This window comes from Diorhabda sublineata, chromosome 8 (genome assembly GCF_026230105.1).
Source record: "Diorhabda sublineata isolate icDioSubl1.1 chromosome 8, icDioSubl1.1, whole genome shotgun sequence".
Taxonomy (NCBI): Eukaryota; Metazoa; Arthropoda; class Insecta; order Coleoptera; family Chrysomelidae; genus Diorhabda; species Diorhabda sublineata.
In genome coordinates this window covers 3885118-3904648 of record NC_079481.1, presented here as the reverse complement: position 1 = coordinate 3904648, position 19531 = coordinate 3885118, and the positions used below count along the sequence as shown (strand labels likewise).

At 32.1% G+C, this 19531-nt stretch overlaps 1 protein-coding gene across 1 annotated transcript in view; it reads left to right on the top strand.

The window, feature by feature from the left end:
- Positions 1 to 19531, top strand: part of LOC130447339 (protein O-mannosyl-transferase TMTC1-like) — a 315042-nt gene that overhangs the window by 210859 nt on the left and 84652 nt on the right. Inside the window, exons 5-6 of the mRNA XM_056784106.1 lie at positions 10151 to 10224; positions 14421 to 14558. Of these exons, the coding sequence (XP_056640084.1) occupies positions 10151 to 10224; positions 14421 to 14558 (212 nt within the window). The remainder of the gene's footprint in view (positions 1 to 10150; positions 10225 to 14420; positions 14559 to 19531) is intronic.

The window sequence follows — 19531 nt, the reverse complement described above, 5'->3', positions numbered from 1 at the left end:
CGCTTTTCAACAAAGGATAAAAGTTGTCTGCCATGTGTCTTTTGTGAGCTTTGTTACTGTTGAAACTTAGAACTATTTTGTACCATATAATTGGAAAACCAAAACTAAGAATGCCGTTGTTTACTGTAATAATTGAAATACACATATCCAATCTCTATAGTCTTTTAGATAATATTGATGAAAAAGAATTTGTTATGGGATCAAACTACCCTTGAATATAATATAATTTAGATAATAATGTGTCCCAACTGAATCAACTTCCTAATGCAGGGTAAGTGATTGTCAAATTTATATCACTACAATATGGAATTGGATTGTTGCTAAGGGATTGTTAGAAATCAAATGAAAGGTAGTTTCTCTATTCATAGATTTCAAGATATTAATTCAATATACTTGGATTGTTACTTAAGTATTGGCCACATGTTTACACTAGTTTACACCTGCAGTCTATTCCTCCTCCATGTACCAACGGCATTCTTTATTATCAGTGATGCCTACATAATGTAAATGACGTTTTAGATGTCCCTGTCTGGCTAAAAGACAAGTCTGTGTTAGCGGTCTGAGCAGACTGAAATTGTTGTGTTTCTATGAGGCCGACTGAGTAACGTCTCACCACATTCCGTCACAGCCTAATTCGTCTTGGGACATGGTAGCATGTTGTACAAATTAGAAAAATATGCTTATTTTGGGGTCTTTTACAAAGGTGTCAACGAATTATCGAACAACATATGTAATAAAGTCGAGAAACATTTATATGCTTATTTTGAGGTTTTTCTCGCAAGGCGGAACACCAAACCCAATCTGATCGAGAAACATTTGTATGATAAATTAAATGATGAATTTTGATAAATAGAATGAAATGTTTATTATTAGATATAGCTTTCTGGTTTTTAAAAATATTCTCCATTGAGATTAGAGCAGTTTTGTATGCGTTTGAATGAATTATCGAAGCATTACAGAAGTAGTAGGATCTCAACTCAAACGTAAATTGTTTCCTGATCCAGCACCACTCATAGCTCTACTCTATTTCCACTGCCTATACCAATATGACTTTATACGGATGGGATTTATTATGATGTGAATTTCCCGTAACTAATATTTGTCCTCAAACCAAGTCCTTCATCGCATGATGCAGTTTTCCTCGCCATTATTAGATACATTCTCTGCGGTTTCTTATAAAATTTCGGTTGGGACACAAATAACTGAGGATATATGCTATGAACGCTAGCATTAACTGAAACGTCGAAGTGTTTTTTTATTGTAGTGACATTAAGCTTAATGTATCATTTCAAGCTCGGATGTATTGCGACTGAAACTATCACTCCAAAAGGGAAGTTGCTTCTAAGTAAGTGCTAATATTTTTCATCACTAATTTCCTCTCTTGTCATATGTATGAAACTTTGGTGCAATTGGCTTTTTTTTAAATAAGAATAATTTTCCTCAGATGTCAGATAAAACTTTATTTAGCGTTAAACTTGGGATAAACTTGAGAACATAGTTTTAAGAGCATCCTCAATTTTAACGGCATAGTAGCAACAAAATCTTTATTTTTATAGTTTATGAAAACGAACTTTTCATAAAAAGATATCAGCAAAGGCAGTTTGTAAACCATTTTCGAATATTATCAGTATATAGACTCACTTTAACAACGATGACTTCATTTTAAAATCCTACTCGTTCATTTGAAATGAAATTTCGGAAGATAAACAAGTTAGAGACATTTCTGAATATGAGATCTAGCATATCGTTTCACTATTTTTACCGTATTTTCGTCTCTTTTATATTCCAGCCATTTGGAAGCCACTAGGAAATAAGGGAATAATAACAAAAGGTAGAATTTTCTACATTCTTTGGTGTCTGGAACGAGCTGAAGGGTCACAAAGGCGATTGTTGTTGCTCACATTCTGTCCCCAGCGCCCCCTCTGTCCAAGATCTCATAACGTCGGAACTATGTTGACATCGGATTTCCTTGGAGGCTGAACAGAGCCATAGAATACGTAATGAGGTATGAGTGCAATTCCATGTTGTGCAATCATTCAAATAGTAAATGAAACACGAAATTAGACTGTTACACGGAGAGACATTTTTTTACCCCATACGCACATACTTTCTAGGAATTGCTATTGTTGGAGCAATAGAACCATCCCAACGAAGTGAAACTGAGAATTTAAGAATAATTAAAACCAATAGTTATAACTTAGAATGAATTTCAACAAGGCACAGGAAAGAAGAAATATTTAAAATGGCAGCGATCGTGATGTAAGTCCTTATTTGGACCTAAGCTCGTGATCACATTGTAAAAACATTCCTATATTTACAAGGGAAAAAAGAAATTACAACTGATCAATTATTAAAATATTGTATGAAGTGGAAACCTGTATTTGTGACGAATAATGCTTAGCGAATGAGAAAAAAAAAACATGAAAAGAATTACATCCTTCACCGGATTGTTTTAAATTGTTAGATTTGTTAATAGTTTCTTAGAAAAATTCCATCACCTGCTTACAATCCCTTATTTTTGATCTATTCTCAATTTAGGTGTCGGTGATAGAGTGTGTGTGGCATGACGGTTCATAGAAATGTTCTAAATTCACCCAACATTTTAACATCTTAGTTGAAATATCGAACTGAAACGCGACCATTTCCGCGCGATTATTCTCTATGACTTTCGAGGTGGATTAAACTAACAGCAGTGTGCCAAACCATTCGTTTCAATTTCTGGTGATGGAGTACCATCTCGATCTACCGTGTTTCGCTGGTTTTCTGAATTCAATCGTGGTCGCACTTCGCTACAGGATGAATTTTGTGGAGGTCGTCCAAATTGGACTATTGTGCGAAAAATCATCGATCCTGTGCATAAACTAATATTGCAAGATCATCATGTGACATAAAGTAAGATTGAGACAAACTTGGCCATTACTTCCAATGGCATACATTCAATATTGCATGAATATGTAGCTGTCAAAAAGATTTTTTCATATTGGATACCGCATAATTTGACGATCGGTTGAACAAGAAGCTCATATCAATTAGTGCAAATAAATGCTGGAGAAATTCAATCAAGATGATGCACGTTCTCATGAAATAACTGGACATGCTGCCACCATTCCATTGGAGCAACGTAGAACGGTAAATATACAGTACACCAGCATTTCTTATTTGTTTGTATGGATATAGAATGAAATTTAAAATTCTAGGTACCCTCCTACCTTTATTATATTCGTTGATTGCATAGAATTGCATTCATTATTTGTTTTTCAGTATCAGTCCTTTGGAATCCTATTATCGCGGATAGTACCTGTTTCTGCAAAACCACTACGGTACGGTAGACTAACAGATTGAAGTTTGTAAAAAGGTTATCAAAGAAGAAGTTGTATGGCAAGTGTTTCTTCTTTGCTATTTCTGCTAACATCGGAACAAATTGGGTTGTACACTTTCCGAAAAACTGTTAGTCTTGGAACTGCAATTTTAATTTTCATCCTGGTACATATCATAGCCCACAATATGAAGCATTTATGCACCACATTTTGAAACCAAACCTAATCAATATTCAAGAGCTTATTGTTTTCATTAACTGCGTTGTTATTTGCACACTGTATAAACTGCACTATTGTGCAAAATCAATTCATAGCATTTGAGACCATATCATTGTGTATATCATCAATAACTACGTTTTCCAGGGAGAATGTTCTACCCACTAAGAGCAAAAATTCCAACAAATCATTTCAGCTAATCAACTGTGATATTTGGATTAGCATCGTTGAAGAATAGCTCAAACAACTCTACAAGAGACAAAGGTATTATTATATTGGTTGTAGTCTGGTTCGGGAAAGGATTAAGACGTAAGCTGAAGGTCACCGACAGTTCAACATTAATTTTTTTCCACAGTAGTTTCCTCCTCCTGATGGTCTTACATTGATGCTGTTCTTAAAGATTTCTGTTTGATCCATTTCTACAATATATGGTTTTCCTTTAGTATTGATATCGTTGGTCATATCTTATAAGTAGGACCAATTCTATGTTCATTTGTTAAGACCAGTTCCCTGCCAGCTGCTAATTGAAAACCAGGAAGCCAATCTATGTTACCATCACTGCAATCTTCATCCGCCGATTATTCATTAGTAAGAGAATTGGATTCGGGGTTCAATATATATTAAGTCCACTGGTAGTTCATCAGAATATGTAATTTGAAGAGCTTTCTCTAAAGAGAAGCCGCGTTTGAAAACAATTTGAAAAATTTGCATTATTTCACATCGAAACTTTGCGTGTATAGTATGGCTACACATCAAAATAAACATTTGTAGGTATTAATCAAATCGGCATTATCAATAAATTTCTTTATCGAAGCATGTATTTGTGTTTACTTAAATACCACATCACAAAAGTATGAATATTTGTTTTCTGGCGAAAAGAAAATTTGTACTTACTCAAACCGTATGTCCATTTTTATCGGCACGGCCATGAAGAGTTCCGTTAACCTGCTGACAAAAAGCTATTCGACCACTATCTGCAACTTACCATGAATAGGGAAGACGTTTTACACATCCAAGTAAATATATATACTGCCATATATCCAATACTTTCTTAAGCCTTTTTGAAAATAAAATTATGTATGAACTATGGTCATTTGGCAACTGTAGGTCTTGATGAGTTAATTAATAGCCATAAATAAAAGTAATTTTGAAGTTTTACTAAGATATGGTTGAACAAATGTTGATAGTGTTGATAGTTTGACATATACAAATATTCAAGGTTTTCGCCCAATTTATTTGCTTTTATTTCTCCACCCTAGAACAATATTCGATACCCGCAGAGAATACTTGAATTCGTTCATGCACGCAACGAGAAGCAATTGACTAAGATTGAATTGGCTTAGATACATATCTTGAGAAATTTGTGGCTTCTCACTTGTACACTTTATTACGAAATGTGCGAACAAGGATGTTTCTAATGTTTTCTCTTGTTCGTCTCACAAGTCGGAAAATCGTTTCTGGTAGATAGGAAAATGGAAAAGTTTCCAAGTTATTTTATTTCTACTCCCAACAAGAAATTTAAATCTCGTAACAAGCTACAGATATGAAAATCCATTTATGTTTCAATATTAAAGGAGATACGTATTTATATATTTTGAAGACCGATAAGCATTTGACGTTTTGACTACTATCGGTCTTTATCAAAATATGATTTGACACTGACAAATAGATCACCTACATCATGAATAACAAGATAAAAATAAAAATCTGTCTAATAAGAAAAATTAATTTTTCCTCAGTTTTTACATCTCAAAAATATGTAGCAGCCATCAATCAAATCGTTCGTAGTTGTATCAAAATTCACAAAATAGCTTCAAATTTTACTCGAATTATTTAGGTTTTTTCATCAAGAAAATTGATTTTATTATTTTGTTCGATTTCGATTGTGAACTGAAGTTTTTTATTTACGTTTTCAATCTGATTTTTAGTAGGGCGGTAATGCAGTCATGTAGATAATGGGAAAAGAATAGAATAATTGTGCTTAGGACAGCTTCCTCAAGATTCTACATTACGAATTCTGCTATAACACTTAATATTCCATACCCATGGCACAACCATATATTTGTAGTATGTTGTTTTAAGTGTAAGTTCTATAGCTTTTAGAAAACCTTTTTGTGGTACTTATGTATATTTTTTAATTTTGTCCCATTTTCTTATAAATATATTTTTCACAATTGTAACAGGAATATTTGTATATCAAGAAACTACATCTAACGGAATAAATACGTATTTTTTTGGAATTTTCATATTTTTAATTTTTTCTTTGAAGTCCTATGTGTGTTTCGATATAGTATTTGTTTTGGTATAAACTTTTTCAAAATATTTTTTAATTAATAAGATAATGGGGTAAAAGCAGTTTGAATACTTGAAACAATCAGTCGAACAGGATTATCAAGTTTGTGCAGTTTTGGTAAACCATATATTTTCGAGGGTAAGGCATTGTAAATTTTCAATTTTTTCCCATCTGGTGACCTAATAGAAGGTTTGTCTCCCAAAATCGAATTGGATCATTATTATGTTTCTGATTCGAATTCGTAGGGTCCTGTTTATTTTTTTTCAAGTTGTCTTATTTTTTAATAATTTCATCATTTTATTTTATCAATTTATAATATTATTTGCTACAAAAATTTTGAAACCTTTGATTGTAAAATTCTTTGGTTTTAGTTATATTTTGGATGTGATTTTGCTTTGTTGATGTTTGTTGTTTGATTTATTTTTGAAATTATTGGTAATATTTGTCACAGGTAATTTTTTCTCACTAGGATGGGATTTAAAGATAAAATTTCATTCACTTCATCTGATATGTCAGTATCAGATAAATTTTCGATCCATTTCTATTTCATTTCATTTGTATTTTCATCAATAGGTTGTTGTTTCAATATTAGGTTATCAATTTTCTCAATATTTTCTTCTGTGTATTTATTATAAACTGATTCAGTCCTTTCTCGACATTATTCCTCAAATGATTTCTTGATCATTATCATGATTTTTCGCTAATACTCCTTCCAGTTACTCTTCTACGACCTCTTTTGTTTCTGTAACAATTTCTATCTCCGATTGATACGATTGCTCGATTTCTGCATTGCCATCAATGTCAGCATGAATGGAATTTATCACATTTTACAAGTCTTCTTCAGTTGTTACGTCGTTGAAATATCACAAATCGGATTATTTTCAGATAAAATACTTTGTAAACAACAGCAAAAAAGCGTTAAACTGTCGAGCATACAACCCGAATCTCAATAGTCCGTATATAATAAACGGTCTATGAAATAACATATTTTTTAAATACGGTCTGCCCAAATTGGACCATATGTATACAACCTAGGCCATATACATACGACCTAATTTTATATATGTTAACAATATTTCGGAGTTTCTATTCACGCAAGGATTCAGATCTATTTTAAATTGATATAAACTTTTCCTAATATATTTCTTGAAGTAGTTCACACTTTAGTTTGATATCCAATTCAACAGCCAAATGAATAAGCAATTCCTGAAAGTAAAATGAGAATATTGTTGTATTGAAATTCATAGAAGGTTCCAATTTTATGGTTGAAAGTGAATGATTTGATAATAGAAATATTGGGACGACATGTTCTATCCAAATTTCGTGAAAAAATATTTTTTTTCAAGCAAGGTAAAACTGAGAGATCTCTTATATGGACATGATCAGGAAAACCTTATCCAAATATTCTTTTTTGCACTAAGGTGACACCGTGAGATTCCTTCTACGGACATGATCAGAAAAACCTGATGAAAAATTACTTATTTTATATAGGGTTATCCTAATGGATACCTAGTATGGACCTCGTCAGAATAACCTGACTGAATAACCCCAAAGTAGGAGATTCTGGGGTATTCCTTATGTGGATATGATCAGGAAAACTCAATAAAAAATGAATATATTTCAAATAGGGTTATCCTAGCGTGAACCACATCAGGTTTTCCCTAATAAGGTTAACCTTGTCTTAACTTGAAAAGGTCATTATAATGTTTCAAGGAAGTGACAAAAATATTCTAGTCCAGCAGATATCCTAAGTTGACAGGTGACAAGGATGTTACACAAGTGTAACATCTTACTCATAGGATATTTTGAAATATTGATAATATCATTAAGCTTTTAACTCGAAATAGTCCTTTCGGTCCATAATAACAACCTTGTTTTCTTTGACTGCTTCAATTCTTCAACAATATTCAAATATTTTTCTATAGTGATATTTTTTTTAAAATAGATATGTTTTTTGAGATTACAATCCTGCATATTATATCCCCGGACGAAATTCTCATGAGGAAGATATTGAATCTAAACCCAATCAGTATAAAATTCGCTGTAATGCTTGTGATAAGATATATTTTGGGCAAATTGAGTAGGCTTATAATCATGAAATAAATATAAATAATGTGAATAAGTCATAAATGAATCCACCAATAAATTGTTAGATGTTTTTGAAAGTATTGAGATTGTTCAATGTAGGGAAAGATTGAATAAGGACAAAGAGCCTATTTTTTAAAGTACATTTTATCAATTATTTCCTCAGAGGTAGTTTTTTTCTCGCTGGCATTGTTTTTAGCGAGGAGATTTTCATGATGGGATAATTTAGTATATATGGGTCAAGACAAAAAAAATATTTATTCCACCATCACTCTTTGAAGAAGATAAATTATTTTTTGTGCATTCACTCAATTCTGTTTGTAATTGTGGTTGAAATTGAGTGTTCTATAACAAGGTAACGGCTGCGCACTATTTCATTAGAATAAAATCACTATGGATCAGTTTAAATATTCAACAACATACAGTTTCCGGAGAACTGACGAATTAAATATTTATCTATCTCACAAATTTTATCAGAAACTTTATAGACTCTCAATAAATACAAATAGAGCACTTAGAAAATTTCACTCGCTCATATACGTTCTTTGAAGTCTAGAAGTCTACTGAATGTTGCTTGAATAGAGCAAGTGAGGTAGTAAAGAGATTTCGTAGAAAAGCTTCGATCAAATACTGGAAGTTTTGAAATTAACTTGCCGAAGTTATTTATAATGAAAAAAAAAGATTTTAACAAGAAGAAACTAGCAGATAATCTTAAGTGTACCTTTGAACTATTGAATAGATGTGAATCAGCTAAAATTTGCATAGAATATAATAAGTAATTGTGTCTATTTCTTAGATTTCTCAACAATATTTTGTTACCCAAATGATTATTTTTAATTTGGAAATAGTATATCGTGCAACACGTGGGAAAAGTTCAACTTTTCTTACGAGTTTGTAGCACAAGTGAGAAAAATACTTTTCCAACGTTTTGCGCACTATACTTTTTCTACAACTGCACAAATTGAAGGATTAGAAGTAATTGAACTTGATGTTTATTTTTATGATTAGTAAATCCAAAATAATACTTGTTATGTTAATGTTACATGTTGAGGGTTGATCGTTCGTATATGGTGTATTTTTTGTCTCCATTAGCGATTTCATTAGCACAAATATCTCTCTACCATAATTTGAAATAGAATTTTTATTTAATTCTTTTCAACTACTGAAAAACCAAAAAACTAGAAAAACCGTCGTTAATTCATGGAGAAAATGGAAATTAATTCTAAAAATATTCCTTCTAAATAAATTTCTTTTATTAGTAGATATTCCATGTCTGGAGTTCATAAAAATCTCTGCAATTATTTTGATGTCAATGTTTGATATTTTGAGGACTTTGTTTTCCAAAATGAACTTCATTTCTTAAACGTGGATATATCAATGTTATTTTTTATACTTATAGTATTTCACAACATTGAATATTGTGACCAAAGTGTAGATGCCTTCAAAGTTTTCGACAACTCCTCAAAGTATACCAAAGACGACAATCTTTATAGTTACTGTTCATATTTCACTATCCACATCATACGTAAATTCAATAAAATGACATATTAGTTCAGATTTTAGATGTATTTCTCAAAGTAAATATTCTATTTACCTACAAAGTAAACGGTTGTTTGATAAATATCAGTACAATCATGCTTCTGAACACACATGAATTGGAAGTCATTTCTGGTAGAGACAGAATAATCAATTGCTTTCTAAGTTCGAATGTAGATATTCCAACCTTGATTATAGTTGAATTGTATCTATCATTGAACCTTAATTATATACATTTGTATCTCTGTAACAATGAATGTATTTGGTTTACAAATACGACCATCATAATATACCACTACTATAAATCGAAACTTCTCAAGAACATCCCAACAACATTAACATAGACAATCTCAATCAAGTTTGGTTCATCGCACATATCAATAATATAAAGTGAATATCAGATGTGGGTGTTGGATCGGTTCTGAATTTTAATACATCAGCGACTCGTCATTAAAGATTGATATCGTGTTCATTGATTGATTCACAATTGATTCATTTCACCATGCAAAAGTGTAAGCCAAGTTAACCACAGAATGTCTACTCAGGCTAATTTCGCAGTTAAGAGCCTCATCATCTATATTGTTTCTATAAAAACTTTGTTTGACTCCAAGGGAGTGCATTTTAATACTAACAAGATTAGTTATTAGTTTCCAACCACTTCTTAATAACCGCTTAAATTACAATTCACAAAATTTTGTTGCAGGTTACAGGCATTGTTGGCAGGGCAGATGTTTTGGCTTGCGTGTTTTCACTTCTCTCACTACTTGCATATCATGGGTAAGTGTATGTTATAGATGAATGTACATCATTTAATATATAAAATAAAGTCTTTATAATAAATAAATAGTGCACAAACAACTCTATAGAAAATAATTTTCCAACACGCTTTGTAAATAAGATTTAGTTTAAATTATAAATTATATATATAGTTAGGAAAATATGTCTTGCTTAACATTTTTACACTTCTTTAAGTTTTTCACATGACTTGACGATATTCATGTTCTATTTTCAAAAATATCCTAAATCCCCACAAAGATTATTAATTGCTTTCTAGTTTTTCGTCACATTCTGCCACATAGTTGTGACTCCTTAGTTTTTATCAATAATCAACAGATTGAGACTTTTTATTTTGGATGGAAAACTATTTAAAAAAAATCGCGTTAATGGGAAAACTTAATTAGATGTGCTTCAAGGATTTGAGGAAACCTTATCAGATATTCATGTTTGCTTAAGAGATAAATTGAGTCAAGCAGTCCATTATTATTATCAATAGTTCCTCATATTGTATCATTTATTCAAATATTATCACACGGGGATTTTTTATAGAAATTAATAAGTATAAATATGTTCATTTTCACAAATTGTCAGTTCAATCTTAATCTCTATCCCTTAGAAGCTGTTTATTTTTGAGTATAAAGCTGTCGTCTTGTCTAAACATGTAATTTTCTTTCATTTTCAGGCGTCGAAAACTAGTTTGAAATCCGTACGTTCCATAGTCTCTAGCTTACATTAAATAACAAAGACTTCTTCATCTCTAGGGAAATTTTGTTCATCGGTCTTATAAATAGAACATTCTACAACCTGCAACTAGAATGGATGATGATAATTGACATAAATTATTCGTAGACAGAAAGAAAAATGGATTGAATGTGTACTTGAATCATTTTTTTCATTCAAACATAGGGACGCGAGGGACTCGCTGTTTCTAGAAAATAAGATAAAAGGTCCAAAATCGATAAGAAAAAAAACTGCGATGTTATAAACAATTTGTGAATTATTTGGTTTTATATTTTATGTTTTGTCAATTACAAATTATCACAGACGATGTTATCAGCAATTTGACATTATTGTTATAGTTATTGAAAAACCACGCTAAACTGATAAACATGTACACATCTTTCAATTATTATTATCAAATTTTTATTAATATAAAACGCAACTATTGCAGATTTATTTGATTTTATGTTGACGAAAAACAGACACCTCAAAGGGTTGTTTAACTCGCCTAAGGTTTGGTTAAAGCACAAATATCTCGATTTGTAAGTTATTGCATCAAAATAATGTTCATCTTGGAAAAGGACAATTAAATTTTTCATTTAACAAAAAATTGCTTGCACTTCTCCGAAGAAATGAGCCCCGCTAAATTGAAGCTCTGGGCGTCTGCAGGTGAATTTGGTGTCTACTTTTACTAGACAGCTCGTAGTAGTACCGGTAAAACAGCCAGTTCAGCGATTGTTTTTCTATGCTCTAAGTTTCTGGCCAACTTTGGATTGTCTTTAAGTCTCTTTTGTATTGAGTCGAGTATCTTAAGATTGCTCAGATGCCGTCACAGCTAATCACAGAGACTCCTTAGTGGCATGATATTATTAACAACTTTTGGTTTATTTTGTTATTTTTATATAAGTTATGTTTGAGTTATATATAGATATGAATAATAATTATGATTGATATTAATATAGAATTTGTATTTTAAGGTGAAACTAGTTTGCAAAAAAAAACAAATTCTACTGATAGTGATGATTAATTGATCGATTAATTATAAAAAATACAATTTTCTGAGCATTATTTTACAAATTATTTTCTTATTTACATTCATTTTCTTGAGCTTTTATATGATTTCAAAAAATAATGTGAGTTTGCGTCTCATCGAAATTGTAGGATTATTGAAAGAGCTTTTTTCACTGAACAATCCCTTAGAAAATTTAACGAGTTCAAGTAATTTTTTTTCCATTCTCAACTCTCACATACGATCACCTGCATCATGCAAACGATCAGATTAACGTACTTACATTATTAAAAATACGTAAGACATTGATACTATCAATATTTGACACGCTCGATTGTGCCCATGCAACAGTACATATTTGAAAATTTATATTCGCTTCCCCCGCCGACGAAAAGGTATACATTATAAAACATTTTTTTTTTCATCTAAACTTTGCAACCCAATAAGCCTCTATGACTTAAAAAATATGGTCATATCTCGCATTCAGTCCAACGTCGTGCGGAATTGGTAGAAATATTAGAAATTTGAAATATTTGAAACTACGGAGATATAGAATTTATAACTGTCTGTCCTGCTGTTGAGAGAATAATCAAGATTTGGCCTGCTTGGAAGTGTTACTTTTACAATTATTGAAAATATTTTTCACTTAAAAGCAGAGGAGGTTTTAGTACATTAATGAAAGAGTCTCCGAGAAACGATATTGCCATAACAGAAATACATCCCTCTTTCGCTCAAGGTTAACTCAAAGGTGAGAGGATTGTTTATTCAGCTACCAGACGAATCAGATTTTAAATAAATTGGCAGAATTTGGAAAAACCAAAGTCATCAAATACTTCAACAATTTTTATAAAAATTCTCATACGTATGCAGACAAATGTTATAATTTTTTAGGTATAAACATTTTCACTAAACTAGAATTCATAAGGAATGAAATTATTTTTGAAATGGTTAATAATGCTGTGACTTTATAAAACTTTACAAGCGATGTTTCAGTGGGTAACTCATATGACGAACTTGATAAAATCATCCTTCGACGTAGTAGTTGGAAATTGTAAGAAGACTAATGCACATAAATGACACTCTGAACATTTTCTAAAAATGCTACTTAGAATATGTTAGCAAGTCATATTAAATATCCCAGTTTTAAACTGCTTTTCAGGGTATGTTTTCTACCAAATGAATTAAGAATGGTCCGATGCTAGAAATAAATGCGCGGTAAATTAAATGAAAACAGCATTACTTATCCAATTCAATATGAAGCTATTCTATTAAAGGAAAACATTAAACTCCAAAAGTAGTTCAATCTTCAGAGAAATTTAATCATTAAAATACGTTTCCTATATCTACATCTATGATAAATATTATTGCGAACTTAATTTGAAATTCAAATATGAACATAAGTGTAAAAAGCCGCTGATTATTTGCGTTTCTTTTTATTACATCTCGCTATTGATGAAAGAATCCCGTTTTTTTTTCTGAAAACGTTTCTGAACACTGCTTTGTCCGAAAAAAAAAAACGGGCAACACTGTTAGAAATACAAATAGCTATTCTGTTTTCATATTCGAGTCTAGCGCATGATATTATTCCCACAGACTCAGTAATTTCTGTTGTTTAGCTGCGTAATTCCCAATCTGCAAAGAGCAAAACAGAAAAATTTATATCACCTATGAGTATTTCCTATTATAACTTCCATTTCGAAAAAAATCAAGCAATAAATTATCAATGGATCACAAAAAGTTGCAGAATGAGATAGAAAAATAACAACTTACTTTTCTCAAGAAGTGCGTTAGTAACTACGGATTCTGATTTCAAGTCAAATCACGAAAATATAGTCATAAAAATAGAAAAATAGTAGCCTTTGTTTCGACAAATTTGACTCATATGAGATGCCCTTCACATACGAATTGCAACAATATTTTCTCTATTGAAAATTTTATCAAAAACATAAGTCATTTCCTTTACGCACTAGTGTTTAAAGTGGTTTAATTTTTCATTAGAAGAAACTACAACGCATTTATAAATTTCTTATTGAATATATTATATGTTTATTAATATTTCGAAGATTTTAATCAAGATTAAATTAACAGCAGACAAATTCAGATATCAATAATATTAATATTTAAGATGCACTTTGTGCAGTTATTAAATTTGCCGACTCTTTAGCGTGTATAAACGCCACCTAAAAATAATTATTAAAGCATTAGTAGAAAAATATGAAATGGAATAAGCACGATTCTACATGTGAGCTTCATACTCCAGCCACTACGCTACAGAGACCTTAATAATGACTTTCTTCACGCACTACTGTTCAAAGTATGTTTGTTTACGTACTAGTGCGTAATGCTGTGCTAGCTAATGATTAGCTAGAATGTGAAATACTATATTTTATCTACTGTATGTTTTATGTCTGAGTACTTTTTTCTAAATGTTACATTGTGAGTAATTCACTTTTTGTTCATATTTCAGTCACACTGATGGAGTTTCGCATGTTTGGATCAGTATTCTACTAGGTGGTCTTAGTATGTTATCGAAAGAAACTGGAGTAACAATTCTGATCATTAATTTGGCTTATGACTTTTTTCTTCATTGGCACGACTTGAAACGGTGAGTATTAAATTACCATAATTTTGAACGATACTGTCTTATTCAAAGGATAATTCAGTTAGTTCATAATTTTTGAATTAATTTTGATGTATATACGAAGTGAAATAAGGAATAATTCTTTGAAAATCACAATAACTAACAATCAATGCCGGATTAAGCTAGGGGCTTGGGGGGGCTATAGCACCGGGCACCACGTCCAGACCGTCGACGGTCTGTGCGCACAAGCTCTCGAGTTCTTTCAACATTTTCATCGATCGACTGTCGCCATTTTTAAATCGAGAAAATCACTCATACACTTGAGTATTCCCCATAGCATCATCTTTGTAAGCAGTTTTCAATATTAAAACAGTCTCAGCAGCGTTTTTTCCGAGTAGAAAAGCACAACACAGCGGCACGTTGTTCACTTAAATTTGCCATTATAAAAAACGAAGCAGCAGTGAAACAGCACTAGTAGAAACGGTCACTAGTGACGAACAGAACGTGGCAAGTCAAGGGCCCGCAAGGCACTAAACTGGCGACGAGTTGTGCTAGGCAGATCCTAGCGGCAGAAATCAGTACTACAAAAGCTCCACCAAGGGCAATGCTATTTCGGTTACTTCTGGGTACCCCCTCGTATGACAATATTTATAAGTATATATAATTTATAAGGTGCTTTATAACAAAAAGTCGTAGCAAGTTGATCGGCATACTGCTATTGGTTTAATCCATAGAAAATAATCGTAGGAAAATGTTCGCGATTTGTTTCCATTTTTTGATAAAGATGAATTATTTAAGTATCTGTGAACAACTCAAATGGAAATCGTGCCAACACGTTCTGAGTACGTTCACCATTAAAAATGTCAAACCTCATGATGGCAAGGTCGTCATATTTGACATCTATCGCTTCTATCAGCTTCATATATATTTTTTATCTAATCCTGTCCTTTCTTTCTTATTTCATTCTATTTAGATGAAGCTGCATTTATTTTGGTCCAGCAAGCTTCCTCAACTTATATGTGATCTTTATCTTCTTCTCTCGCAGCTCCAGGTTCCTCAGAGTATGGCAGAGTATTTCTACTTTAACTTTTCTATCTGTCTAAAGACATCCCTACATTTATTCCATTACGGATCTGTTTATTTGTTTTCCTGTCTGCTAGGTTGAAGTTTTTTGTCTTTCCTTGGACTTGATTAAAGAATTTTGCTTCTAGTTATTAGGGGTATTTTTTTAATATATAAAAATTAATTACATTCTATTGATTGTTTTCTATTCTGTACTGAATGAATATTTTTCTCTAATTTTTCTTGAGCTGGTCGCTCCACTGTAATCTTTATCTGTTTTTTATTATTCATGGTTTGATTTTGTTGAATGTCACAATCGTTGCTTGCGATTTCTCTTTTTTATATTAACACAATTTTATTTGCATATTGCTGTTGATTAAGATAACTGCCTGTATTAATATCCTCATTATCCCGATATAATCCTTTGGAGATGACTTCTTGAGCTTGTTTAAATAGTTTCTGAACATGCAGAAATCGTACAGCTTGTACTTGGTGTGACCATCAGTTTCCAGACATTTATTGTAATTTAGGATAGAATAAAATTGTTTATTGAACGTGATGATTATCAGATCATAATGTTTTTTTGAGTAGATTTTGATAAATATCTTGAAGTTTTTTGCGAGTTTTTACTCCTTTCTTTATTAGTATGCACATATTTCGAAGCCATAAAACTCTAGGAACCACAGTGAGACCCAAATGAATTTTGACGTTTGTTGATACAATTCCTGTTAATGTAAAATGACTATAAAGTGATTATAAATGAGGCAAATTTCAAAGATGATAATAACTTTATAGAAATTTAATTTTATATCAGTCGTGGAAATTACTTCTTTCGAATGACCACTGGCCACCAATATCTGCTCTCAACAAATGACTAAACCGTGGTCGCAGTTTTCATTACCGCTTCATCCTCAAAATCACTTTGAAGTTTAATCTGGTGACACATTCTGGGGATCGCCACAATCGTGTTCCACTTGAAATTAAAATGCACTTACAAGTGATTGAATCAAGTCAAAATATCACTGACATATCCATATGATTGTTTTGGAATCATTTTTTGAACATAACAAATTGTTATTCCCACTGTTTATGGATATTGTAAAATAGACTCCACAACCTAGTTGTAAAATTAGTGGTGTTTCCGTAACAGCGCTTTGGTCTGAGTTCCTGCATAAGTTATACCACTTCTGATGCTACTTGGTTCAGTTTTAAAGTATGTCACTTATCACAGTGATTGTTGCGAAACAATCAAAACAAAAAAATTGTTGAATGCTTGGAAGTGCTTGGGCAAATATCTTTGAAAATTACGCGAAAAATTATTTATAAATTGGAGAAAAAAAAATAAAATACAAAACTTCCCACGTTATTCCGGTAACACATCAGTGTGAAGAGCTGGAAATACATGACCAATGACATAATTTCTTATTTTATACTTAGAATATAGACAAAATACTTAATATGAAAAAATCAGTTCCAAACTTGGAAATAATGCACGAATTATCTTTTTAAAATATATATAAAATATGAAATCCATTTATAATAATACGAAAAAACAACATTTTTAAGCATTGAAAACGAGGCTATTTCTGATGGTTTCCTCGAAAAAATATTTGTCAATATGGACAAATTAGAGACGTACTGGTAGAAATAAATCTATTTGCGATGTCTCTTTAGCGTCGTTCGTCGGTCGGATATGAATATTCACATTGTGTTATTCAGATTTGGTCATCAGTATTCAACTTGAACAGAATTTCCAATTGAGCTGATGACCTACCTCCTTAAGGTTTAATTCTCTGGAACTTGCGGAATAGCATTTCCGATTAAAATGTACGGTGTCAGTGTCGTTGAAAGAATATTTTTGGAAAAGGATTAGGATATTCCAAATTATTATTACTTTCTCTGAAAAGAAATTGATTAATTTTCAAATTCATCAAAGCTGATAGAAATAGTTCAATGATAACAAGATGACAATAAACTCGAGAAGGAGATAACAAAAAGCTAGTTCTAATTGTGGTGCAACTAAAGGTGTTGAAAGCTGAAAGATCATCAGAGCTGATAAGACATTGAATAAAGAATGAATTCACATTCTGCGGTAAATTCCTCACTCGCTTGTTTCATAAAAAGAATCCAAGAATATAGAACAAAGTGATGTATATCTTTCTGAAGAATACAGTAGGGAGAGAATATCATTGAATGGTACAAAGATGATTACAAATTAAGAGATGGAATTGAATTATGATGATATAGTTTTGAACACAAGAGTATCTAAGCTCAATCCAATTGAAAATTTACGTAGGAACAATCCCGATCAATGTCAATAAGAAATATGGGAAGCAGATATTAATAATCATGCCAGATAATCAAGCAGTCATTGAAGACTTGGCTCTTCTATAATCACTTAACGAACTTCGCAGAAACAACAAAGTTACTTTGTTATAGGTACCGGAGCCGCTGAAAAATACAGCTGAACACTCATCTGGGATCAAAACCTTCATATATATTTAGTTTAGATATAATATTGGACAAAACTAATGGAAAATTCTATCAAAATATTTGAACAATATATTAAGGTTGAAACAAGCGAAGACAGTTTTGGGGAAATATGAATATGCGATATTAGAATTTAGATTATCTAGAGCAAATCTGCAACATTATCAACATAGGTTATAAAAGGATATCGCCACCTGAATAGATACCTTAAAAAATCATACTTTTAGAAAATCACGACTGATTATTTGTTAGTTCACAGTTACATTTTGGGTTGCCAATGAGCCGTTGGGCACTGATGTCTTCAGATAAGCCTGTTAGCGCATGTCCTTTGAGAAGCAGATCAGGTGCTTTCACTTGAACCCTTTGATGTCATTGGGCTTGCGAAAATGTTTAAACCACGCTGATGGGAGTGCTGGGCACTTACGGATGACGTGCTATGCGGAAACATCCTTCTCCATGTACCAGTGGCACTCCGGATCGTCCGTGATGCCCGGTCACTAGTCGTATCTCGCGCCTATTTAGTTGAAGCAATTGTTTGGTGTGAGATGCATAAGGTCAATATTTGTGTGTCTTTGTTTGTCTCTTGCCAGGTATCTCTATTCATCTCTGCCGTGTAGGTTTGCAAGTAGACGCATTAAAAAAAATTCAGCTACACCCAAGCGAGCTGGATCTTGCAGCCATAACTCATTAGATTTTGTAGGACTCGCTTGCGCTCCAGCACTAGTCTAGAGCATACTTTTACGGCCTATTTGATCAGCTTGATCCTGTGGCGTCAATTGTGTATCACGCATCCGTATTTCATCCCAGCGAATACCTCGGCTTAGGAGACGGTAGCATGTTCGCTAAGCGAAAAAATTAACTTATTTTGAGGTGTCCGTTGCAGGAGCCTGCTATAGCCAAGCCATTATTTGGGTTATAAGAAAAAATATCTATCCACATACCAACTGGAAGCAATGCACTACAAAGTCTCAGAGAGACCACGGAGTCTAGGAAAGCTCACCAAAAGTAGAGCTGTCGTATGTATCAAAATTACTCAAAGGACCAGGAATAGTAAACTATTAATTCTAATGAAAGTCCTGAGTGGTAAAGATGACAGAATATAAATCTCTGGTCTTAGTGAATTGTTTCCCCAACAAAAATACATACATAACGTACATAGTAATTAAATTGTAGGTTTGGTGTGAATTTACATTAGGGTTTGCACTTAATCGGGACAAAACTCTAATCTAATTTTGTCACTGGAATTTCACATTAAACTTCAATGATGAATTGAGAGAGGAATGCACGAGTAATTCTGCATGAATTTCAATTATATTGCATTTCTGTGAACTCAATCTTAAAGGAATAAAATTTGATAATGATACTCATTCAACGTATTATCATATTACCGTTATTTTCAGGCAGTTAATTTCTAGCTATACTATTGGAGAAAATCAACTGAAATA